General features: G+C 38.6%; 1 protein-coding gene across 1 annotated transcript in view; it reads right to left on the minus strand.

Moving 5' to 3' along the window:
- The window catches only part of TTC27 (tetratricopeptide repeat domain 27), a 102,125-nt gene that overhangs the window by 41,320 nt on the left and 33,261 nt on the right, over nucleotides 1-27,544 (minus strand). The window contains 1 exon segment of the mRNA XM_042462876.1: nucleotides 12,410-12,523. Coding sequence (XP_042318810.1) covers nucleotides 12,410-12,523 — 114 coding nt within the window.

The raw sequence follows: 27,544 nt of genomic DNA on the forward strand, positions 1-27,544 counted from the left end.
GTAATTTAAATAATGGTTTAAATCACCAGTAAGACATGATGATTTAATACTTACTGAGAAATTCATTTAAATAAGTCTGAAGTTCATATATTATCGGGGGAGGGGGGCATTCTACCTGGTCTTTATAAAGAATAAAAACATTAGCTTGCTGTTATTTAGCTTTTGTAAATCCATATTTTTTAAAAAATAAAATAAAATTGGATACTCAACCTACTCGGTTGAACATTGTGGAACAATGATTCTTAAGAGAACAGGAGGTTGTGTCCAAGTTTGTCTGTCTGCTAGTAGAACAAACAATGTGGGTGAAACTGATTCTTACTTTAGCTTGTAGCCTTCTGCGTACCTCCACCTGTGTTATGTGGAGGAGTGGATTGTGAGGGTAAAGCTTGATTTTCCCAAGTGCTGATGGATGTCAAGAAATACAAAACAGTTTTTCATCACGGAATGCCTGGGAATTTCACCTTTGGGACATATGGGAATTCCTTCTCCCGTAATGACAGCAAATTGTGTAGCTTTTCCAAAAAAGCTGTACAACTTGCCCAGAAAACTCCACAATTTCCTAGAAACCACACTACTTTCCCCCAAGAACTGTGCAGTCTTTCCTGGAAACTGAACAGCTTTCAGCATGTAATAGAACTTGAACAACATTCAAATTGTGGGGTTTGTGCAAAGCACATTATTTCCAGGTAGATATGTGTGCATTTTGTTCAAGATTGCTGGTTTTTTTTAAATGCAGAAAACAGCAATCTTGCACAACAAAAATCTTGTTCAATAGCCAGCAACTTTGCTAAAAAAAAATAGACCTGTGGCTTTTTGTACAAGATTGTTGTTTTCTGCTCACAAAAGATTTTCTAAGACATTAGTTGTGCAAGATTGCTGTTTTTTTGCACAAAAACAGCAAAAATGCACAACAAAACCACAAGTCTACTATCTGTGCAATATTGCTGGATTTTGCACAAATTTTTGGTTCAAGGGTGCTGCTTATTGTGTAAGCATTTTGTTGTACAAGACTGCTATTTTTCCACGTACAAAACTGGAATCTTATGCAAAAAACGCCACATGTGCCTGCTGTTCTCAAAAACTGCACAATTTATATTGTGTCAAGAATAAAACTGCAGGTACTTTCAACATGCTGTTTTTCTTCCCGTTTGGGTTTCTTGAAGGTTGCAGAATTCCAAATTCAATCTCAACTAGGAAAATTGCCAATCCATTCCTAGTGTGGAGTCATACGGGAAGGGAAGGACATTGTGCAGGTTGAAATCTACTTACATAATATTGGAAGAAACCCTAGCTAGAATTTTCAGGTGGTGTACCCATATACACAATAAACATGACTTCTAAATAAAAATGACTAGTATTGGACTTTAACAAGCACTGAGAGTTTTCCAGAAGAATGAACTAGTAGTTTAAAAAAATCATTTGTAGACTATTTTGGACCTGTTTTGTTTGATGATCTAAAGCAATGTAAAAATGCTTTCGATGAAAAACTTAAAATTGATTCTATGATTCTAGTGATTTTTAGTAAGACGAAAAGTATATGTCCACCAAGTTGTTTGCTTTGAAGCTTCATCAATTTCAACAAACTGAAAGCTAAAAGCACTACTGATTTCAGGTATTTGGAGAACATAAACTAGGTTTTCAAATCATCCTTGTGCTGTTGCTTTTTGTTTGTTATTCTTCTTTTTTGATTTTAGTGATTTTCTGTTATTTCATGTCACAAATTTTAAATATATATAAATAAATATCACACCTGAAGACCCCTTCAGCTTCATGGACAATACCAATTATATACAGAATGACATCTTTTGGATCCTAGCATCTGTGAAAAGATACTAATCCCCGAGTCCAGTTGCTAATACTGTAGTAATAAGAATAGGACAGAAGTTATTTCTAGTGCTTTACTTCAGAGGTTACATCATTTCCCTCATGGATTTCCTTATGTATAGAGTAATGACATGAACTCTATTTATTTGATTGATGAATATGATTCAGTTTTGGAGATCAGAGGTATACAATTAAAAATATTTGCTTGATTACATGGAGATTTCATATCAAACTTTTAAAAAAAAGAAACTGATGTATGGAGCAAAACAAACTCAATCTTACACCTCAACCATGTTTCTAGCTACATTCAGAATGAAAACCAATGTCCATCAAAACCAAAATATAGGAAGTATGTTTTAAAAAACCCTTTTTAATTATTTCCAACTACAATAATTATCTATGCAATTATGGTACAAGAATAAACCCACATGATATCCATCATTCCTGTCAAATGCAACCCTGCACATATTGACTCAAACTAGCTAAAAGGAAACCACAGAGAAGGAACTGAAAAATTATGGTGCAATTAACTAGCACTTAATTTGTTTTATCTTTCAGACTTCTAATAAGTGTCCTGCTTCTCTCACAGCAATTCAGTAACTGTAACAGGATAAGCTATAGGGTGAGTTGGTGAAGATTCCTTTGGATTCCATGAGCAAGTCTTGTTCAGACACTTATTAGCCAATGTAAGTGTGAAGGAACACTGAATGGGTTATGCAAACTATATATAATGCTTGAAGAGACAATCGTAATCATGTAAACTACAAGAAACACATATACTGGAACCAGGTGGAGCCTCTGGATTATCCAAATAGAGGCCTTCTACAAAATTCTTGGCAGTTTATAAACTCTACTTCAAGCACATGTACTCCGATTGGAAATAACTTAAGAGCCACTTTCTACTTCAATTGAATAACTAAACTGTTGTTGTTGTTAACTGCCCTTGAGTCGGCCTTGACTCATGCCAACTCCATCAATAGGACACCTCCCAGACTCCTTGTCCTTAACTACCCCACTCAGGTCCTGCAGGTTCATGGCTGTGGCCTCCTTGACTCAGTTTATCCATTTGGTATGTGGTTTCCTATCTTTCTACTGCCCTCAGCCTTTCCTAGCGTTATTGTCTTTTCTAGTGAGTCATCTCTTCTCATGATGTGGCCAAAGTATGACAACCTCAGTTTAGTCATTAGTTAGGAAGAGTTCTGTTCTTTGACCCATTTGTTTATCTTTTTGGCTATCTGTTTTATCCTTAGCACTCTTCTCCAACAACACATTTCAAATAAGTTTATTTTCTTTCTATCAGTTCTCTTCACTATTCAGCCCGCATATCCATACATGGTGATGGGAAATATGATGGCTTCGAGGATCCTAACTTTGGTCTTCAGTTTGATATCCCTGGACTTTAAGATCTTGTCTAGTTCTTTCATAGCTACAGAAAGAAAGGGAATTATAGAAAATCATCCCTCTACCTATTCTGCTTGATGGATGTCTCCTGTCAGTAGAAGGATATAGCTGCACACCCCTTTTGTTGCTTACAACTCCCTTGATGTAAGAAACCTTGTATTATATTAATAAAAGAACTACACAGTTGTTCCTTGTCTATAGCTGGAATAGGTGGGCATTTTCCTACAAACAGTCTACAGCTCCACTTCCTTACCAACAGCCAACAAAAATATTCTGTTGTTTTGGAAATACATATCCAGGCAGCCCACCCAGTGCAATATTCATCATCATGGTTGCACACATCTTGCATTGACTAGTGCTCATGACACTCTTTCCACATCATTTTCAGAACTTCCTGCAAGAAAGATCTTATGTAGCTTCTTATATTTAATAGAGCGGAATTCTGAACATCTTCCCCACGTTAAAGCACTGTAATGTCATTTTGTGACCTTCTTTTCTCCTAATTTATTGCAGGCTATTGTGCATCCCATCTACATAGTACTGTAGTAAACCATATACATTCTAAGAAAAGGAACAAGACTATAGTCTTGCTGTAGCATAATAATGCAGCCTTTATACTGAATACAAGGGAGTTGGGGACAGAAGGTTATTGTGCTACGAACACTGGCTACTACATATGAGAACTAATAGAACTGTATTTAAGTGTTTCAGTGTTTTAAGTGCTTCTCTTAAGTTCCCTAACCAATCAGCCAAACTTTCTTGCCAGATACTCTGTTTTATTTTTCTACAACAGACGTTTAGTATTTATGGTCTCTGAGCAATTTTAGTTCTTGTTCATCTGTGTTTTTATCCCCTTATTTTTAAATACTTCAGTTTTGCTTCTCAGAGGCCCTGTTATGTCTGCAATCTTTGCACTTGTCAGATGAGTTTATTGTTAGATGAAACTGGGAATGCATTCCATTTTATCATCTAAAAAGGTCCAGGAATGGCGGGTGACATTATTCTATATAACCAGTTAATATAAACAAGTTCTTGTGAACCTACCCAAGAGATGGGAAAAAAAGAAAACTATTCACTATCAATTGAGTCTGTAGCAATAGCAACAGCAAGTACATATCTATACTGCTTATCAGTGCACTTAAGCACTCCCTAAGTGGTTTACAATGTATAAGCCAACCGCCCCCCAACAGGATGGGTACTCATTTTAGCAATCTACAGAAGGATGCAAGGCTGAGTCCACCCTGGTATTGAACTCACAACCTTAAGGTTGTGAATGGCTTCAGAACTGGCATTTAACCACTGCGCCGCCAGGGCTCCTGTAAAACTCCACTGGCAGCTTTACACAGTTCATGAAATAGACAAGGTGACATTCCCAGGGTCACACTTGAGGTTCTGGCTTCAGGAGGTCATTGATTAAGCCAAAGTAACTTGGGATGCATTAACACTGAAGAAAAAAATGCAGTCTGACACCACTATAAGTGCCATGGCTCCTTCCTACAGTATCCTGGGATTTGTAGTATTGTGAGTCACTTGTAATCTTTGGCTGAGAAAGCTGTAAAACTACAATTCCCAGGATTCCATAGGACAGAGCTATAGTACTGGAAATGGAACCAAATGGAATTATTTCTACATTTTAGATGCACCCTGAGTATTTACTAGCTCAGACTGTCCACTGGATCTAGATGCCACATAACCCTGTCTACTGAATCCATCACCCACTGAACCAGAGATCACTACAACTGTCCTTTATATATCTCTGTTTTTGGACATGGGGTAAGTTTCATCCAAACCTGAATACCTCAGTATTTGGAAGAACAATTTTAACTACATGGGGAACATACTGTACTGTAGAAAACAAAGTTTCTGCCTAATCTACTGACTCATGATATCTGACTGTGCTTTCTACCAACTAGCCCAACCACCAACTGCTTTACCTGCTCTTTTTAAATTTCTCTTCCATCTGTCTTTTCCCACTGTCTAGTAATCATTTTTCTCAACAGATAATGAGTCATTTATTCTGACTCACAGGTTCAAAAAGAAATTTTTTGGACTACAGCCTACACAATCCAAGAAAGTTAGTTTTCCAAGCTGTGCCCTATCTGTGCCTTTAATTTAACCTCATTCTCCTGCTTTCCTTCTCTAATTCATTCTGCACAGCAGGAGCGGGGTCAAGAAAATGAACTTTAAAAGTTGGAGGTCACTGACCTGTTTAAAATCATACCAGCTAATGTTGAAATCTTCTGCAGACAATATTTAGGTGTTTTGCTCATTTTGTTTCCCTAAATTCTTGAACTGAATGCTTAAACACATGTCTGAAAGGAATCTTTATTAGGTATCCATGCATATTGCAGTGGGAACTGATTTAATAAAGAAGAATGTTTTAAAATATTCAGTGTATTTTAAAATGAACCATTCCACGCTAGCTTAGCAATAGGAAAATTATCACATAAAGCACAAGAGAGTTTATAACATTTAGGTTCTTCTGTTTAAATTAGACCATTTTTTGTTAGCAATATAATCAACTTAAAAACAGAGGACAGAAAAGGTTTACATTCGGTCATATAATTCTTTAGAACCTTGTGCTGAAGATACATTATACCATAACTCATTTTGACTGGCAACAGGACTTCTCTTCTGAAGAAACCACAAGAAAGAAACAGCTGCAGCTGATTAAAAAAAAAAAAACTTAGTAGCCCCTATTACAGATTCTAGCCACTAGAATTCCATTAAAGCCATTCAGACCAGTTTTTGATTTGGTAATAGGGATCAGAATATTGCAAAAGTATTTCTCAGTAAAGGAATTCTGAATTTGTAAGGCACAGTGATTTGAATGTTGCACTACAACTCTGGAGTCTGATTCCCTGCTCAGTTATGAAACCCACTGGGTGACCTTGGGCAAATCACACTTTCTCAGCCTCAGGGAAAGATAACAGCAAACCTCCTCTGAACAAATCTTAGAAAGAAAACTCCATTATAGGGTTGTTTTAGAGTCACCATAAGTCAGATTTGAAGGCACAAAACAACAACAAATAGTTTTATAATGCTGGAGAAAAACACAAGGGAAATATCTGTAAGTTTAGTGCAAATTCAAGCACTTGATCTTTCTCACTCTCCCATTCTGACAGAAATTTGAGATGCTACTTTAGTGCCCCCCCAGTTTCAGTAGAGTGGGATCTTGATATCCACAGGGGATCTGCTCCGGACCCCACCCCCAGATAAAAAAAACCCATAGGACCTCAAATCTCATTGTCCTTAATGGCCGTGCCACCATTAGGGACAATGGGACTTCAAGTGGCCACGCTGCTATTAGGGACAATGGAGGCTGTTTCTAATGATGACATGGCCATGTGTTCAAGTCACCACTGGCGACAATCGGGGACTTGCCATCTGCAGATGCTAAAATCTGTGGATGGCAAGTCCACAGATAAGGAGGCTCCACTGTAGTAGCTGAGCGTATGAAAGAGAACTGCAAGTTTTTTTAAAATATCCTTACAGATAAACATTACATTGAGAAACTGGAGCGTGTCCAAAGGAGGGCGACAAAAATGGTGAAGGGTCTGGAAACCATGCCCTATGAGGAACGACTTAGGGAGCTGGGGATGTTTAGCCTGGAGAAAAGAAGGTTAAGAGGTGATATGATAGCCCTGTTTAAATATTTGAAAGGATGTCATATTGAAGAGGAAGCAAGCTTGTTTTCTGCTGCTCCAGAGAACAGGACCCGGAACAATGGATGCAAGCTATAGGAAAAGAGCTTCCACCTGAACATTAGGAGGAACTTCCTGACAGTGAGGGCTGTTCGACAGTGGAATGCACTCCCTCGGAGGGTGATAGAGTCTCCTTCCTTGGAGGTCTTTAAACAGAGGCTGGATGGCCATTTGTCAGGGATGCTTTGATTTGGATTTCCTGCATGGCAGGGGGTTGGACTGGATGGCCCTAGTGGTCTCTTCCAACTCTACGATTCTATGATTCTAAACAGTGGGTAAAAGCCTGATCATAGTCAGACGCCACTGGCCCCTCCTGCCTGGCTTACCCAGTCTCTTTTGAGTGCCAGCATGGTGTAGTGGTAGGAGTGTTAGACTGTGACTCTGGAGAGCAGAGTTCAAATCCCTGCTTAGTCATGGAATACCACTGGGCAGGTCACTCTATCTCAGAGGAAGTCAAAGGCAAATTCCCTCTGGACAAATCTTGACAAGAAAGTTCTGTTAATAGAGTTGCCTTAGAATCACCATAAACTGGAAATTATTTGGAAGGGACAAAGAAAGAAAACTAATAAAGAAATCCTACTGCTTGCTTTAAAAGCTGAACTCTCTGGACACTGAATCCCAAGGCCACTGATGTCAGGGTCCCAAACACAGCAGCATGTTGTTGTATTTGGGAAGTCAAAATAAGCTTGTTCTTTATTTCTCAAAAAACTTTATCTTAAGATATCAGAAACAACGTATAAGTGAGCATTTAGCAATAAGCCACCCTAACTTCAGAACATGCTACAAAATGTTTGTAGCTAAATTTTTTGCTAGATCAGATTTTTGGGAAATGTTATGTTCTCTGAAAACAGAGGAAACATCTTGTGGCAAAGGAATTTTAAGGCAATGATTTTACAAAGATTTAGTTGAACGACTATCTTGTGTGATACAGCACTGTATTTCCAGCAGATGACTATTTAGTCTGTGCTGAAAGAAATCTTGCCAAAAAAATTACCATGATAGGGTAAGTCAGATACAACTTGAAGGCACACAACACAAACATACAAACATCACTACCAAAGGACAGACCACTATCTCCCAAAACAGTCTGTTCCACTGCTGCTCATCATTTGGAATTTCCTCCTTATCTGTAAATGAAATCTGCTGTTTCCACCCACTTGCTCTAGTCTCACCCTCTAAAGCAACACAGAAAAACTCTCTCCCCAATCTGCATGACAGCCTCTGCTATTTAAGGACCACTTCAGAGACAAGCTTATGCAAGGACCAATCTGGTTTACATTTCAGAAATGGCTGTAGCAGTAACAAAAATCAGGAGATCTTTTTGGCATCATATACTGTCTGTCTCCAATTTTATACAAGTGTGTAATCATTCTTCCTGTCTACGTTTTGGCAAAATTTCCATTTTCTGAAGGAAGCCTTCTCTCTCTTCCTAACAACTTCCTTGACATTGTTTGTGAACATCACTGATAACCTCTTGGACTTAGTGGGATCTTTCTTGACTTGGCATATACTTTCAGGTTGGATTTCTATTACTGTAATTTTGGATAACATCCTCCAAACATTATAGAGAAATAATACCCTTTAACTTTTCAGGCTAACTTCCTTTTTACCAGTCCCTTCATTCTTTAAAATTTCCCTCTTCTGAAGTCAAATGGAACTCCACTGGATTTTTTGTGGTTTTTTTGGGCTATGTGGCCATGTTCTAGAATATTTTCTTCCTGACGTTTCGCCAGCATCCGTGGCTGGCATCTCTGAAGGAAGAAAATCTTCTAGAACATGGCCACATAGCCCGAAAAACCCACAAAAAACCATGGATGCCAGCCATGAAAGCCATTGACTCCACTGGATTTGTTTTGCAATTTCCCACTTACATATAAATGCATGTTTACTCAGGATTTGTTTCACTGGCTTCAGTGAGACTTACTTGCAGGTAAATGAGCCTAAAATTGCAGCCAGACACTATGATGGTTCACTGTAATCTCCAAGTTGAGAAGAGGCAATCAGCTCTATAAAACAGGATTCTGTACCAAACAGGCTTTTAAACTGAATCAACAAGGTTCTTCTTGTGTTCTGTTTTTAATTTCATGGTTTCACCAAACTAGACTGAAGTGTGTTGGGGAAGGGATGATTTGCTAAGGGAAGACTATTTTGTCAGTAGATCTAATATGTGCTGAAGTTTGCTAATTCTGCAGACAGTCCCTGAGAAAGCAACATGCTTTGAAATCTAGTCTCATTCAGACTCAGAACAGCAGCTGAATCATCTTAGTCTTGGAAGGCATACCACTAGTATCCCCACTGTAGAGAAAGAGAACAGAGATTTAGAAAGTGACTCAGCTAGTACATTCATAACTGAGTAGGATCTTAGAAACCAAGTTCAGTACTATAATAATATAATAATAATCATTATAATAATAATGATTGGACAACCAAGTTGGCTCTAAACCACAAACACATTTTCAGTAAGTGACAAACCACTGCCTTGCCAGTTGTCTCCTATAATGTAGAAAAGTGATAATTATTCCAAAACGTAACACTAAAAATGCTGGTTTTTTGAAAAATTATGTGATATATGATACAACATTGCCAACCACATACATATCTGTGTTTAACAAAGGAAATATAGCAGTCTTGAGTGAGCTTAGTACTCATCAAATTACCAGTTTGCTTGCTAAATAATTTTTAAAAGTCACCTTTTATACTGCACCTACTTTTGCCTCCTTAGCAAGCAAACTGTGTATTTGTGAATGAAAAGAACACCAAAAAGAGAATCCTAAACAGGAGAATTCCCATGATTCAGCAGATCAGCACATGTGCAACTGCCAGATGTAGACAGACGTAACACACTTGCCATTATAAAAGGAAAACTATGAGTATCTGATGCCTGCTTTAATTGCATGAGATTTCAGCACAATACAAATCAAAACATACACTGGGTGGGAATCATAGAAAGATCTGTAATGGAAGATTTAGAATAACTTATAGTAAGGAACCAGGGAAAGAAGAAATGAACATATCCCTAAAATGGCTTACAACAGAACACTATTACACTGGGCCCTTGGTATCCATGGGGTTTGGTTCCAGAACCCTCTGTGGATACCAAAATCAGTGGATGCTGAAGTCCCATTAATTACAATGACAGCAAAATGGTATCTTTTATACAAAATGGAAAAATCAAGGTTTGTTTTTTGGAATTTATGAATTTTGAAAGTATTTTCAAACCATGGATGCTTGAATCCATGGATAAAAAATTTGTGGATATTGAGGGCTGACTATATTACAGGGCCGATTTAAAATCCTTAGCCTAATTGTGGGTATCCAAAGATCAAATGCATCCATACTTTAACCATAGTTTTTAGTCATACTCTATTATACTTGTATGTGGGCTAGTCCAGTGGATCTTAACCTTTACTTCACCACGGTCCCCTTTAAATATATTTTGTTGCCACAGATCACCAAGATGTAAGATTAAAAATCCCTAAGTGCATCAAATAGTTATTCAAAGTTGCTCATCAAGGACAGAAGCTTCATCTGCATCAAACAAACAGGTAAAGGTATGCCAATGATTTCCAAATGTGAATGCCCACCTGCTGTTGGACTTCAATTCCCAGAAGCCCAACTCAGCATGGCCAATGACCACTGATTATGGGACTTGCAGTCCAACAATATTTGGGGATTTGGTTTGGTGAACCTCATGGACATTCAGTATTGTCCAAAGACTAAGGTCTGCATATTAAACAGACATTCAAGGCAGAGCTGTCACCTTTACTTAATGAACAAATAAAAAGTTAAGCACTGCCAATCAGTAAATTCGGAAATAGTTGCTCTCCACAGTGGAATCTGCAAAGCTTCAGAATGTGCTCCACACTTTTGGAAACTTGTAGTGCACCAAATAACAGGGTTTACTTCTCTGTCAAGCACCAGCTTGAAACACTCAAGACAGACTTCTGAAGTAATCACACCATGGCTGCAATTGTATACATTTACTTGGGAGTAAGCCCCAGTGAATTCAGTTAACATTTTAACTGGGGCTGTTTTAAGTGCAAATGCTAACAACATTTCTTAAAGCCTTTGTGGACCCCCTGTATGCATATCATGAACCCCCTTTAAGCTTAAGCACTGCAGAATCCTGTCTAAAAGCATGCACAAGACTTTATATATCTACTCCCTATAGTCACACTCAAGCCTCAAAGAACCAGACAGAACTTCTAAGTAACTACAGTATTGCTAAAACTACAGCCTTAATCTGTGAAAAAGAATTACATTTTACTTTCTTCTCCACATATCTTCTAATACTTTTTGATTACCCTAAACAATTCTTCTTTTTACTATTTTTGTTCTTTTTGCTCCTGCTGTGATGGAACATACTTTGGCCAGTTCCGCACGGGTGGAAAGTAGAAAAGGGCGTCCCTTCCGGATGCCCTAACCCTAGTATGTGCCAAGCACATACAAAATGGCGTCGCCCTATACACATGGACACCGCCATTTTGATGTTGCGGATGCTTGGTGTCTGCACGTTGTGGCTCACTTACGATGCCGCAAGTGCGCCATTGGTGCTTTGTGGCGTCATAAGTGTGCCCCAAAAAGAAGCCCCTTTTTGCGGCTTCTTTTTCCGCCGCCGGGAAGCCTCGCCGTTTGGAGGCTGAGGCTTCTCCGTGGCGGAAACAGAGGCGCCGGCAGTAAAGTGCCCTGGTTACAATTTGTTGACAATGGTAAAAACAGAGGCTGTTTTCTATTCCTTGGTATCATTCATCAGGAGTGCAAAAGGCTAGAACGTTAGTCTATTTTGCCTATTTTAAAAGTTATTTTTCATGAACTGAAACACAAATCCACAATACTTAGGTTTCAAAGTCAAGAACAGAATTAGACATTGGTAATATGTAGTACTGGAAGGAATGCAAATAGACAACCTACATCCTTTACTTCTGATCACTGGTAAAATACAGAAAAATAAAGAATTTTCTTTAGTATTGTCTAGCAGACCACTACTTTCAGCTTTTTTGTACCTTTTTTTTCTTTTGGAATGTTACATTTTCCATTGATGTTTAAATATGTTGGTTGGGGAAAAAATGGGTTGGATGCAGTGCTGTCATACTGCTGAAAAAAACTTCTTCCATAAGAAAAATCCATGTGTGGGGGATCACCCTTCTTTCTGAAGTCCACAGACATACTTTCTCCAAGAAACCCTCCAAAGCAGGTTTTTGAGAAGCACCAAGGGCTACAGGAGAAGAATGTCCTATCATGGTAGTTGACTTTCACTAGCTCAACATTGGATTTAAACTCTCATTTGATTTCAAGGTAACAAAATTTCAAGGTAACAAACAAAATACAAGGAAACAAGATTTCTAGTTTTCCTTCTTTAAAAACATGAGAAAATGTAAACAATAAAGGAAGAAAAAGGCATTTCAAATTTCAAGGCTAACAGTATCAAAGACATAAAAAAACTCTAACCCTCTTAATAAAAATGCCAAGAATATTCTTACCTGAGTTTGTTTCATTGCACGTTCCATTCGACGGATGCTTCCTCTCTCAAGCTTTGTCCGCAGAAGCAGAGCAGAAGTTTGAATTGCCCAGAACTTTGGTTGTGATAGTAGATACTAAGAGGAGAAAGAAAGAAAGAAAGAAAGAAAGGTAATGAAGTTGTTTATTTTTAAAATTTGGAAAATGGGACATTTTGATATGTATTTCCTCAATGTATCTGAATTATATTAGGCAAGTATGGCTGCATCTGCACTGCAAAAATAATGCAGTTTGACACCACTTTAACTGCCATGGCTTAATGCTGTGGAATTCTGGGATTTGTACTTTGGTGAGTTATTTAGCCTTCTCTGTCAAAGAGCTCTGGTGCTAAAACAAATGATATATCCCACAACAACAACAACAACAACATCTCACTTCCCCCAAAAAAAAATGGGACTCCAAATGGTTTACACAATTGTAAAGCACAGTATAATTAAAAACATACAAAACTGACTATTAAAATATAATCAAACTATTACAATAGTAAAACAGATCACTTGTTAAAAAAGCAGAACACAATTTAAAATGATAAAAGCAGTTAAAGACTATATACTTTAAGACAGTACAACACTCCCAGAACATTCCTTTAAAAAATCTGTTTTAAAAGCCTGCCTAAATAAAAAAGTTTTAGGTCCAAAACGTACTGCAGAAATAATCCAGTTTGAGACTGCTTTAACTGCCCTAGCTCAACGTTAGGGAATTCTCAGAACTGTAGTTTGGTGAGACATTTAGTCTTCTCTGTCAGAGCTCTGGTGCCGCAACAAACTACAGTTTCCAGGACTCTCTAGGACTGAGCCAGGGAAGTTAAAGTGGTCTCAAACTGGCTTATTTCTTCAGTGTGTTTTGGACCAAAGCCTGCTGATGGAAGGACAGCAAGGAGGAGGCCATTCTGGGCTCCCTGGAAAGAGAGTTCCAGCGTCTGGGGGCAGCCACCAAGAAGGTCCTCTCTAGCGTCCTGACCAACTGTGCTTGTGATGGTGTTGGGACTGAGAGAAAGGTTCTCTTGATGATCTCAGAGCCCAAACTGGCTCACACAATACAAATAGTTTGGACCTGAGGCATATATTCCATAGCATTGAGTCATGGCAGTTAAAGTAGTGTCAAACTGCATCATTTCTACCACCTGTACCAATGTCACCAAAGCCAGTTTTAATTCATAGCAAAACTACACTTGGGTGCTGAAGATTATTTATTGTGTAGTGAAGCCAAGTCTACGAACACATCCCAAAATAAGATGGAAAGGGTGGGTACCATGCAAATGATTTCTTGCCTTCTACTGATTATTATTAATTATAATAAATTATTAAAAGAATAATTCCACCACTGATGGACATATCAAAAGTTAAGCAGTTTGTTTCAAAATCACAACAATTTGGAGCCAATACCACAAACTGAAATAATTCTCTTCTTCTTCTTCTTCTTCTTCTTCTTATTATTATTATTATTATTATTATACTTTATTTATATAGCGCGGTAGATTTAAACAGTGCTGTACATACAGACAAAAAATTGATAAAAAAAAATGAAACCTGCCAATCGCGTAAATTCTACAAAATACATATAAAACAATAGATAGTAATACAAAATTAGATAAAATAAGGAGGCAACAGATTGAGAACATGAGAAATCAAATAAAACAAATAATATAATTCTCCTCATTCCTGTTCTGGCTGATTGACCTGCCCATTCAATCTATTGAAAAATGAAGAGACAATTAAACAAGCACGCAAACAGTTACAGTATTTTTTTGAAGAAAATCCGGACAAAGGAGTCAAACCACATATTGTCTGGAACACCTCCAAGGCAGTAATGTGAGGATTCTTCATCATGAAAAAGGCAGAAGACAAAAAGAAAAGAGGAAGAAGGACGGAGGAATTACTAAAAGAAATAAGAGCAAGAGAAACACAGTTAAAAAAAGATGCAAATCAAAAAAAAATTAATAGAGGAAATAAAGTTACTGCAGAAACAACTTACAATGAACATGACAGAAGAAATGGAAAAGAAACTAAGGCAGGTTATACACCGCCATTTAGTATGTAATGAATACGTACTAGGGTTAGGAAGGGGCGGTGCTTCCGCACCCCCCTAACCTTAGTACGTATTCTGTACGTACAATATGGTGGTGGCCGTTCCACATGGTGGCCGCCATATTTACGTATCAGACGCTGTGCGTCCGCACGTGTCGCGGCGTCTATGACGTCGTGAGTCCACCCCTGGCGCCTCGCGACGTCATAGAGGCGCCACTTAAAGAAGCTCCATTTTGGAGCTTCTTTTTCGGTCCGTGCGGGAGCCGCGCGGTGTGGCTGCTGCGGCTCCCGCATGGAGCAGGCGGCGGCGGCGGCAGACCGCCGCAAAGCGGCGGTTTGTAACCCACCTAAGATATACAAGACAGAGGCAATTTGAATTCGTGAATAAGCCAAGTAGATGGCTTGCATGGAAACTTAAGAAGAACAAAGAGAAAAAGACTATATGGAGAATAAGAGACGAATCAAGGATTATACAGAACAAAGCCAAATAAAAAAAGTGTTCTACAAATTTTATAAGAAACTGTATGAGAAAAACAATGTCAATGAGAAGGAATTGGATCAATATTTAAAATCTGGAAAAATTCAAAAGATAAGTGAGGAACAACAAAAAGAATTGAATAAATTTGCCACTCGACAATCAACAAATTAAAAACAGGAAAAACTCCAGGTCCAGACGATCTCTCAGCCATGTATTATAAAAAATGTGGGACATCATAATCAAACCACTCCAAACAGTAATAAACAACATATTAGACTCCAAAATACCTCATGGAATTCGGCCTTTATAACTCTGATCCCAAAAGAAGATAAAGAATTGGAAGACCCCAAAAACTCCTGTAACAAGATTACAAAATATTTACATCTATATTGGCCGATAGATTCAAAAAAATTCTGAATGAATGGATAAACACAGATCAATGTAGCTTCTTACCAAATAGACAAATGAAAGAAAATATAAGATATGTGTTAGATGTTATCGAATATCATACAAAAAGACCTCATAGACACGCAGCCTTGATATTTCTCGACGCGGAGAAGGCTTTCGATAATTTGAACTGGGAGTTTTTATTCAGTGTGTTGGAAAAAATGAATTCCGGTAACAATTTCACAAATTGGATTCGAGCGATTTATAAGGAACAAAGAGCAAAAATATTTGTCAACAACGAAACTACAAAAGAATTTCAAATACAAAAAGGTACAAGGCAAGGGTGCCCACTGTCACCGCTCTTATTTATAACGGCAATGGAGTTTCTTAACATCAAGATTAGAGAAGATAAATCAATCACAGGAATCAAAATGAGAGATTGGGAATACAAACTCAAATCTTATGCCAATGAGATGGTACTACAGTCCGTCCTCGCCTTACGCGGGGGATCCGTTCCGGATCCCTCCGCGTAAGGTGAATTCCGCCTATGCTCAAGCCCCATTGGAAACAATGGGGCTCGTGCGCAGCGGCGCAGCGGCGCGTGGGGCGCAACGGGTGCGTGCGCCCATTCAATTGAATGGGACGTGCTGCCCCTTCCGCCCCACGCGCGCCCCACGGCTTGAGCGCATATGCTCAAGGCCCCGTATGGCGCGGGCGCACTGTAATGTTGTCTAATCCAACGGAATGTATAGATATCTTGAATGAACAAATGAGAGAATATGGAAAATTCACAGGGTTAAAAATCAACAAAGACAAGACTAAAATGATAACACTGAATTTGGACAAACAAGACAATCAGAAACTGACACAAATACCAGGATATAAAATAGAAGAAAAGGTAAGATATTTGGATGTACAAATTACAAGCAAAAATTCAGAAAATTGTACAAAAACAATTATGGAAAAACGTGGCAAGAAATAAAAAGAGACCTAGACAAATGGAATAAGTTAAATCTATCCTGGCTTGGGAGAATATCAACATTTAAAATGAATGTTACCCCTAAACTGTTATTCTTATTTCAACCACTTCCAATAATCACCAATGATAAACCATTCAAAATCTGTGAAAAAGAAATCAATACTTTTATATGGAAGAAAAAGAAAGCAAGAGTCATATTAAAAATATTACAAAACAGTAAAGAAAATGGAGGATTGGCACTACTCAATTTTAAACTATATTATCACGCGTTTGGCCTGGCCACTATCAAAGAATGGATACAACTAAAGGATGAAAAATTGCTGCAATTAGAAGGATTTGACAATGTATATGGCTGGCGCGGTTACCTGATATATGACAAAGTTAAAACAAATAAAGAATTTCAGAATCACTATATAAGAAAATCTCTTTTACAAATTTGGCAAAAATACAGAAGATTTGTGGTAGGAGAAATTCCAAATTGGACGTCGACTAATGAAGCTTTTTTCAGGAGAGAAAGAATGAAAGCCAAGGACTGGATAACATATGAGGAATTAATAGTCTACAAAAAAGGTTCAGCAAGAATGAAGTGTATGGAAGAATTAAAAGATCAAGGTTATGCCTGCAATTGGTACTTGTACCGTCAAATATTCGAAAGATATGATAGATATGAAATTACAAAGGACTGAAAAAGAAGAAACTGAATTCAGCAAATTGATTAAACATAATACAGATCACTTAATCTCCAAATTGTACAAACTGCTATTAAAATACGTGATGGAAGAAGAAACTATAAAACAATACATGATTAACTGGGCCCAGGATGTTAAAAAACCAATAATGTTAGCCCAATGGGAAAAAAATTGGAAAACAAGATTAAAATACACTTTGAGTTACGATATAAAAGAAAATTATTACAAACTTCAATTTAGGTGGTACCTCTCACCAATGAAATTATCCAAGATTTACAAAAACACAAACCAGGAATGTTGGCACTGATCCTCAAAACTTGGGACTTTTTATCACATGTGGTGGGAATGTGAAAGAGCCAGGAAATTTTGGAAAATGATTAATCAAGAATTGGAAAAGATTTTGGAGATGAAAATAAGAATGGAACCAACTTTTTATCTGTTGAATAAAATAGAGGACAGTGAAATAGAAAAAAGATAAGGGAAGCTCCTGTTCTACTTAATTGTGGCTGCAAGAATGATATTTGCGAAAAAATGGAAGAATAAAGAAAGCCCAACTCTAAACGATTGGAAAGAAAAGATCTTTGATATGATGATGGCTGACAAACTCACATATCTGCTCAGGGATCAAAGCAATAAAAGGTTTTTAGAAGAATGGAATCCACTAGAAAAATATCTTAGAATAAAGTGATTGGAATAGTATGTATAATATATCTTATAACAGGGGTAGGCAACCTGCGGCCCGCGGGCCGGATGCGGCCCGGCAAGGCCTTGGGACCGGCCCCAGCCCAGTCCTGCCGCCGGGGCCTTTGGGGAGCAATTGTCTATAGAAGCCTCAGAAACATGCATTTATATTAACATTTTTTAAAAAAATCAGCAAATTTTTTCACGTGTCCTCCATTTTTTTTAAAAAAGTGTCTTCCATTTGAAAATTTTGTCCTACATTTGTCCTGGTTTATTTATATATTTAATTTTTTAAAAAATTATTTAATTATTTATTTTTTGGCTTCGGCCCCCCAGTTGTCTGAGGGACAGCAACCTGGCCCCCGGCTCAAAAAGATTGCCTACCCCTGTCTTATAAAAATAACGGTGCGAGGGAATAAAGAGTAACAGATTATAAATGGTAATGAACACAGATAAGGAGAATGATCAAAAAAGGAAAAGTTACTGGTAAAAAATATAACAATTTAATAGCAATATATGTAATCAACAAGGGTGATGGTTAATAGAAAGGAGGTACAGATATAATAGGAGGTTGTAGAGAACATGACATTGGAATATGAACTAAAAGGGTTTTATAAGCATGGAAAGTTTGAATTAAAAATAGTTAAAGAAAAAATATTCAGAATAAGAGATAGGAAGTCATTTTATGTTTCTTTTTTGGTATGTATGTAATGTATATTTGTATACAGTATTTGTTTTTGGTGGTTATTTGTTTATCCAAATCCCCTTTCCCTGTTTGATATGTTTTTTTTATAAATAATAAAATCTAATTAAAAAAAATTCCAAAGGGCAATCTTCATTCTACTAAATCTCACATTTCAGCTCAAGGAGTGCACTAAATGTGGGGTAGGAAATGCTCAGTGTGCAAATAGTGATCTATTCATCCTTCTTTGGATCCAAATCAGTCTTCTGAGGAATACTTCAATGCTCACATGATCTTGACTAAAAAATATACATTGATAACCTTTTCCATCTTGTTTCAATGCCCCAATTTGCATGAAGTTTCCCTTATTTTCAGAATGAGGTAGAGAAACCATCATACAGACACCTGGCACATGATGAAAATTTAAAACACAGACATCAAATACATTGATTTAATTGTTAAGTGACTATCCCAGACCTAATGTCTAATAAATATGGTCATGTAGAATAGCTGTAGATTCCTTTAACATACACATAACTAGGATCTTGGCTCTAGATATTTACAACTGAAAATCACTGATTTACATTGCTCAGGGCATATACTTCCTAATTCATTTAACTTGGATAACACTATGCATTCAGAATGGGACATTGGCCATTCCCAAGAGATCAATGCCATTCATTTTAGCAGGCAACTAGATTTTATTTCTATCTATAAAACTAATCCTAGGACTGCACAACTGAAAACAGCTTTTCAGTACAACAGGTGTTTGCCAATCACCAGCCGGGAAAGGCTTAAAGCTTTTAACCACAATTGCTACAATCCATTTTGCTCCATGTTTAAATGCAAACACAAGGTCAAGACTCCAGCATTATCATCACAAAGGAAGAGCTTAATTAGAAACAGTATTTTTAAACTTTGCTTTATCTAGTCTTGTAGCCAGACTTTCAGCATTACATCATTAAAAATAAATTGTAAGAATGGCCTCCCTAGATTAGACCAGAAGGCATTTAGTCCAGCATCCTGCACAAAAAGTACAAGATGTACTTTAAAAAAATCTTATGTTACACACACAAACTTATGTATTTAACATTTTTTAGATTACAGACCAATTTAAAAATGTGAATTTTTCAACTAATAACCCCATTTACATCATGTAAAATTATCTAAATAAAAACAGTTTTACCCAAATACTATTTCCAAACAAGGGAAGATACTTAAAAGCATTTTAGTGACTGGATCCATATGAAATTGTGGCACATGGCTGCTGAAATTTAACTCATATGAAATCTGCCCTCCTATAGTATATGTTTTATTAAGGAAGGTGTGAATTGGGAACAAGGCAGCCTGGCTCCCTTTACCTATTGTTTTCAGGAAGTTACAACAGAGTCATGATTTGGCTATAATTGGGGGGAATAAGGAAGAAGAACTTGCAGATTTTATTGCAGTCCCCCTATTTCCCCTCCCTCAATAAATGAAGTGCTATCTATGAAGTGAAGCTTTCTAGGCAAGTGACAAACAGTGAATCATGCATGTTTCCAAGTGCATCGGTCCTATATCAGGATTCTTTCATAGATGTTCCTTAGTTATTTCAAGTAATGATATATAAACTACTCTTTGTTGCATACAGATTCTATTTTCAGCTGTCTTGGTCTGTGGCAGCAAAATCTCCAATGACAAAGCTCTGTTGGCATCCTGAGGGGTAATAAATGTATCATGCCATAAACTTTCATGTAGAACAGCACATTATTAACAGATGCAGCAGTTGAAGGTGCCCCCATAGACAATAGTTAGAGCAAATTTAAATACAGAAAGTACTGTCAGTGACCATTCATTTATTACATTAGTAATAACTACCGTATATTCCGGCATATAAGACGACCAGGCGTATAAGACGACCCACAACTTTACAACTTAAAATAGAGTGTTTGGGATATACTCACTATATAAGACCACCCCTCTCTTCCACGATAAGTCAGAAAGGAGCTGAAGGCACACAATAACAGTAGCAGCAGCGGCAGAGGAGAAAGAGGGGGGGGAGGAGAAAAGAGGAGAAGGAGAAAGAAGAAAAGGAGGAGAAAGAAGAAGAATAGGAAAAAGAGGATTAAAAAGAGGAGGAAGAGGGAAAGAAGAAGCGGAAGAGGAAGAGGGGAAGAAGAGGAGGAGGTGGAGAAAGAATAAGAGTAAGAGGGGAAGAAAAAGTAGAGGAGGAGAAAAAGAAGAGGAGAAGAGGAGGAGGAGGAGGAGAAAGAAGAAGAGGAAGAGGGGAAGAAAAAGAAGAAGGGGAAAAGGAGGAGAAAGAAGAAGGCCCCAGCTAGCTGGCTGCCTTTTCCCGAGTCAGGGGAGCTGCAAGCTCTCTTTAGGACTCAACCAACTGGCTTGGCCTTCTGATAATATCCCTAGAGTTGGAAGAGACCCCAAGGGCCATCCAGTCCAACCCTCTTCTTCTGCCATGCAGGAAATCACAGTCAAAGCATCCTGACAGATGGCCATCCAGCCTCTGCTTAAAGACCTCCAAAGAAGGAGACTCCAGTACACTCCGAGGAAGGAGTGTGTTCCACTTTTGAAATAACAGCATACACAACATTATTTCACCCGCCTCGACAATTCCTCCCGCCCTTCCTCTTGGTGCATCTACAATGTAGAATTAATGCAGTTTGACGCCACTTTAAGTGCCGCTGCTCCATCCTATTGGAACCATAGGATTTGTAGTTTTATAAGGTCTTTTGCCTTCTCTGCCCAAAGAATTGGGGGGGGGGGCTGCTCCAAACTACAAATCCCAGAGATTCTGTATGGATGGAGCCGTGGCAGTTCAAGTGGCTCCTATTGGAATCCTAGGATTTGTAGTTTTATAAATTATATAGGCGTTATAAAAACTACAAATCCTATGCTTCTGTGTGGATGGAGCATTCTACTTCTACGGTGTAGATACAGCATGAGAGGCATCTGAGAAAGAAAGAAAGAAAGAAAGAAAGAAAGAAAGCCTCCAGCTAGACTCCTAAGGAGCAAACTGGCTGGTTTCTGTGTGCCAAGAGTTGTTGTTTTTCTTTTTTTTAGCCAAAGAAAAGAAACAATGGTCCAAAACACAGAGCAGCAATAGTCCAGTTTGAGAGGACTTTAACTACCCTGGCCCAGTGCTAGGGAATCCTGGGAACTGGAGTTTATTGTGGCACCAGAGCTCTCTGACAGAGAAGGCTCAATCTCTCACAAAACTACATTTCCCAGAATTCCCTAGCAATGAGCCAGAGCAGTTAAAGCAGTCTCAGATTGGATTATTGCTGCAGTGTGTTTTTGCCTGGCAATAAAAAGTGGGTCCTTGCTTCCCAAATGACTCCGGAGCTCTTTCTTTCACCCAACAAGGCTCCATCCTATGCAAGGGAAGGGAAGAGGAGAAGGAGAGGCAGAGGCAGAGCGCGGGAAATCCTCTGCTCCTTCTCGTGGGAAGGACTGAGCCAAGTCAGGAGGGAAGGTAGAAAGACCTCATGCCATCCCTCCCCAGAGGAATGCCACCGCCCGGGAAAAGGAGGACAGGAGGGGGGAGGGAGGGGAGGGAGCAAGGAAGGAAGGGAAGAGAAGAAAAGGAGGAAAAGGGAAGGAAGGAGGGAGGGAGTCTGGGAGAGAAGGAAGGAGGGAAAAGGGAAAGGGAGGGAAGGAAGGAAATGGTGGAGAAAGAGAGAGAAACCTAGGAAGGGAAAGGAAGAAGGGAGGAAAGGAAAGGTAGGAAGGAAAGGAAAGGGTGAAGGAAGGAAAGAAGGAGATGAAAGAAGAAAGGGGAGGAAGGGAAGGGACGCACCGTGGGGCTCCTTTGCCTTCAGGAGAAGGCTTGCCGCTGCAGGCTCTCTTTAGGACCCACCGGCAGGCTTGGCTTTTTTTTTCCTGTGCACAAGACGACCCCCCACTTTGGGGAAGATTTTCCTGGGCTAAAAAGTCGTCTTGTATGCAGGAAAATACGGTATCTGAAGTGTGCCCAATGCTGTTCAAGCAAATTTCTTCAAATTCCTACAGCTCTTTTTTGAAATTATTTCGATGCACATTTCAGTTATGGAGTATGTTTTTCATCAAAAGAGCCTTCCAATTAAACTTTTTACATGAGGAAAATGGATACCTTCATTATTTTCTTTATGGAATTTATTTTCATTAATGAATGAAGCATAAAACTGCATAACGCAAGGCTTCCATTTTCACTTCAAATGGAGCTGAGCCATATTACTAACATGTACCCCATTCCAAACATATCATTCATGCTGAAAACCACTTCAATTAGGTTTGAGTACAACACTGTCCTTCCACCCCAACTAGGTGTTTAGATTGGACTAGCTCCTGAAACCATGGAAATATAGCCTTCCATACCACATCATAGTACAGTACATCAGTTTGTATTTCCAAAGGCCCAATCTCAACACCAATAAATCAGGAATTTGGAATTCTATGAAAGGATTTAACTTTTCAGTGCCAGAGTTCAAGGAATTTCATAGATGATAGCTGACAGCAGAATAATAATTCCCGACTAAATGCTGTGTGTGCATCAGCATGCTACCTATACCCTTGAGAGTACACAGTTGAGAACCAAGATATTTTGAGCAAGTTATGTAGAATAAAAATGTTCAAATCAGCTTCACTTTCAGTGAAGCTGAGTCTTTAGCTGACATTTTCTTAAGGTAAGCTAGAAGGTTCTCATTTTATGTGGTGTAGATCATGAATACAAACAATGTATTAATTGGCTTATTTCAAAAAAAAAGTTAATTATGCTTCATATCTGCAGTCAGCCCATGTAAAGTTTCAATAGAAGCCTACTTGATATATTTATTTTGCCACTACATTCTCCCCGCCATCATTCCCTCAAGAAACCCACATCAGACCCTCAACAGGACTCTACAGTTTTGTCATAGTTAAGGATAAGAATAAATTTCCATAGGGAGGGGGACACCTACATTAAACAGTTGACAAAGTTGGTCAAAGAAAGCATTCCTTGCCATGATCACAACCTAAGAGTCCAGAATCAGTTCTGGATCCATTAGCATCTCCAGATTACATTATCTGGGGCTGAAGCATATGGCTGGTAAAGAGCAGCTGAAGTTCACTTTGGCTGCAATTTTGCAGGGACTGCAGTGACCACACAGCCCACTCCCAAAGCAGGCTGCCACAGCAATCCCAAACTGGTGCTGCCAGGATGACCAGATCGTGGTGCTGGAGTGGCTTTGGGAGCATGCGACATTTGAATACCACACCCCCAGAGGGTCTGGAAGCTGCCTTATTTGGCCCATGTGTTTCAATCCCTGGCCATTCAATGACAAGTAAACCAAATTAGAAAATAAGGACAACAAAAATAACTTTACATTTGCAAACTGTGGCTTACCTCACTGAAAGTTAACCTGGCCACTGGTACATGCCTTGGTAACCTTCAAGCTATACAACCAAGCTACAATCTATTTGGTGTTCCAGGGGGCCACCAATTTAATTACAGAAATGGAATGAGTATCAGTCATTATAGCATAACTGAGTTAGCATTTTCTTTCCAGGCACAGTTAAAATACTGCACGAAATACAAAGCAGATTTATGTAAGCCACAATCCCCAAGCTGACCTTTGGGGATTCCTTTTGATATTCCTCACTGTCATATCAACAAATTGGACCTGTAGGAAAATGTGGCCCAACAACAGCAGTTGTTAGGGGATGCACCTTCTACACCATCAACTCAAAGAAAATGATGGCGCAGTGGCTTAATGCCTGTACTGCAGCCACTCACTCAAAACCATAAGGTTGCGAGTTCAATACAGTACCAGCAAAAGAGCTCAAGCTTGACTCTGGCCTGCATACTTCTGAAGTTGCTAAATGAGTACCCAGATTGTAGGGGGCAATTAGCTTACAGTTGTAAACTGTTAGTTCAGTATGAAGTGGTATATAAATGAAGCTGTTTGTTTTTTGTTGTTTTTGTATTGCTTGAAAAACTCTGCTACTGCAGCTTAGCCTTCATCTGCAGTAATATATATCTCACCTGGAACCAGGTGTTACAGATGTACAAAAAAAGTGAAAAGGCTGTATACGTGAGAAATATTTGACATCTCAAACATATGGAAATCTTTCAAGTATAGAAATAAGAGGAAGCAATTACAATTTTGGTTAGTCTTGATGGCCACCCTGAAATCTGTGGTTGCCAGAATCGTGCCCATTCCCCACGGAGTGGTGACTTGTCCTTTTACACTGTGTTTTGAAGACAAAGTAAAAAGCCAAAGACAATTCCATTGACACCAAAATTGCCATGCAAAAACCAAGCCTCAGATACCCTTCTTTTGAGCTAAAGAAAAAGCAGGCTTGCTTTGGCTCTCCATCTTCTGGGACTCCAGATGCACAGATTACCAATGGAGAAGCCCATGTGCCATATTATTCTCCTGCAAACTGATATTTGTATTGCAGATTGAGTATCCCTTAACCGAACTATCTGGGACCAGAAGTGTTTTCAATTTCAGATTATTTTGGATTTGTGATTATTTGCATATACATAATGAGATATCCTGGAGATGGGACCCAAGTCTCCACATGAAATTCATTTATTTCATACACACCTTATACACATAGCTTGAAGGTAATTTTATACATAATGTTTTAATAATTTTGTGCATGAAACAAAGTCTGTACATGCTGAACCATCAAAAAGTAAAGGTATCACTATCTCAACCAGCCATGAAAAATGTTTTGGATTCTGGAGGATTTTGAATTTTTGGATAAGGGATACTCAACCTGTCTCAGCAAAATCATTTTGTGAACAGTAACTGTTAATTATGTATTGTTGCTGCATTTAATTACCCTCTGACTTCAATGCTTACAATTCTACCTCCCACTAATCCCACGTTCCCTATAAATGCCAAAAGTTCAACATAACACTTTATGCATCTGATGATAATAAATCTGTTAGTTTTAAACATCCCAACCTAATTTGTGTTGTTTCTGCTGCCTCAAATTAACACAGCTATCTATCTGGAAATTGTGTATCAGCTTGATTTAGTATTTGCTTGATGAGCATCTGGAAAGAACAGAGCCAAACTAACCCCAGGCTCCTACTTATCATTGGCATCACGGATGACAGGCAGCTTCAGTATTAGGCAAAAAGATGAGGTTTCTAAACTGTCTCTCAGGCTGAGCACTCACCAAGGTGAGCAGAAATGTTGAGTATGACCAAAAACATTTTCCTAGTATATATTATGCTTTGACCAACAAAATGTATAAAAATGGAAGTTCAAAGACCACTGTTATAGACATGCTTTAGAACCAAAGCTTCCCACTCAGCTCCCCAGTACAAATGGACCACCAATTACAATTTAGCAACAGAACATTTGTTTGAATCAGTCCCAACAATCCATATGAAATGTAAGTTTTAAGACACAACACATATGGTGAGCACTTTTTATGGTTATACCAACGACTCGGTAAACTAAGATGAAACCTAGGAAAATGACTCACAGAAGATACAGCAAAGCCAAGTAAGAAGATCTCTGAGCACAAATACCACCAGGTTATCTACAATGCTGTTAGAGAAAATAGTGACAAAGTTCCTAACTGTACTGTGGAGGCGCAAGATAATCCATTTAAGTGAGTCACAGAGACCACAAACCTGATTTCACATATCAAAATTTTATATCACTAAGGGACTACAGGATTGCTGCTTGTTTACTCATATATAACACACAGCATTTTAGCTAGGGGAAGGAAAAAATGTAATCCAACTGAACATAGAATGAATGGCCAAGGTTTGCAAGTCAACTTGTCATATGGGAACACTTGGCATTAATTATCTCTATTATATTGTTATTGGAGAGCAACTGTTTTATATTGCTGTTATATTGCTGTTTTTCTGCATAACACTGTTTCACTATAAATTTTGTAACAGATTTTACATTCAGTTTCTCTTGACTTGAGTGTAAACTGCATGACAAAATGAATTCTGACATATAGTTTATCCTTACCAGCTGTACAAGAGCCAGCTGCGTTGCAATAGGAAAGACACATTTGGCAATCACAAGGCAAGGGATAACAGTGGGGGTGAATTAATTTGCTCAGACCTCACCTCACAAAAGCAAATCATTTGATTAAGATACTCTTCTGAAACAATGTCACAGTTCTATTGCGCAGGACAAGAGTCAAGAAGAAGGGGCATTGAACTCAGCTAGTTGGTTTGCTACCACATTGCTAACAGACTGACAAATGTGAATGGGCTCTCTTGATACTGTAATACTAAAAGCATATAGGCTGAACACCCCTTCTCCTGCCTTCTTACAATTCAGCCTTCTCTTTTTTACAGCTCATATCAATAGCTGCCATCAAATCCAACCAACACAGCTAAGTGTCTAGAGCAGGGGTAGGCAATCTTTTTGAGCCGGGGGCCGGGTTGCTGTCCCTCAGACAACTGGGGGGCCGAAGCCAAAAAATAAATAATTAAATAATATTTTAAAATTTTAAATAAATAAATAAACTGGGACAAATGTAGGACAACATTTTCAAATGGTGGACACTTTTTTTTAAAAAAGTGGAGGACACGCAAAAAAATTTGCTGATTTTTTAAAAAATGTTAATATAAATGCATGTTTCTGAGGCATCTATAGACAATTGCTCCCCTTGCCCCTGCGCGTGAGAGGCCAAAGGCCCCCACGGCAATCGGTGGCAGCACCGGGCTGGGGCCGGTCCCAAGGGCCGCAGGTTACCTACCCCTGGTCTAGAGCAGTGGTTCTTAACATTTTCTTTATCAGGGACCCCCTTTAAACATATCTGTTGCCACAAACCACCAAGACTTAACTCAAGATTTAAAACACTAACACTAATAATAATAATAATACCTAAACACTGAACCATTAACAATTACACAACCATTAAACCTTTGCTCAGAGACATCAGAAAGGGAGGGAAGACTTTTCTCTTGCTTCTTCAGTTTGCAGCTGCAGCGGATTGAAAAGTAATGTGCAAGCCCAGTTGGCTCCTGTTACGTTGCTGTTTCACTGTGGGGAGGAGGTGGTCTGAGCAGCCTTCAAGTCTTTGCAGATCTCCTGTGAGGATACTGTGGACTCCTGGGAGGGGGGGTCCCTAGACTACAGGGTAAGAGCCACTGGTTAAAGTGCTGTGAGTTGTACAACAGCTGTGAGTTGTACGACATATCATCTGGAGAGCACAGGATTGAGGAAAGCTG

Source organism: Sceloporus undulatus, chromosome 1, assembly GCF_019175285.1.
Source record: "Sceloporus undulatus isolate JIND9_A2432 ecotype Alabama chromosome 1, SceUnd_v1.1, whole genome shotgun sequence".
Taxonomy (NCBI): Eukaryota; Metazoa; Chordata; class Lepidosauria; order Squamata; family Phrynosomatidae; genus Sceloporus; species Sceloporus undulatus.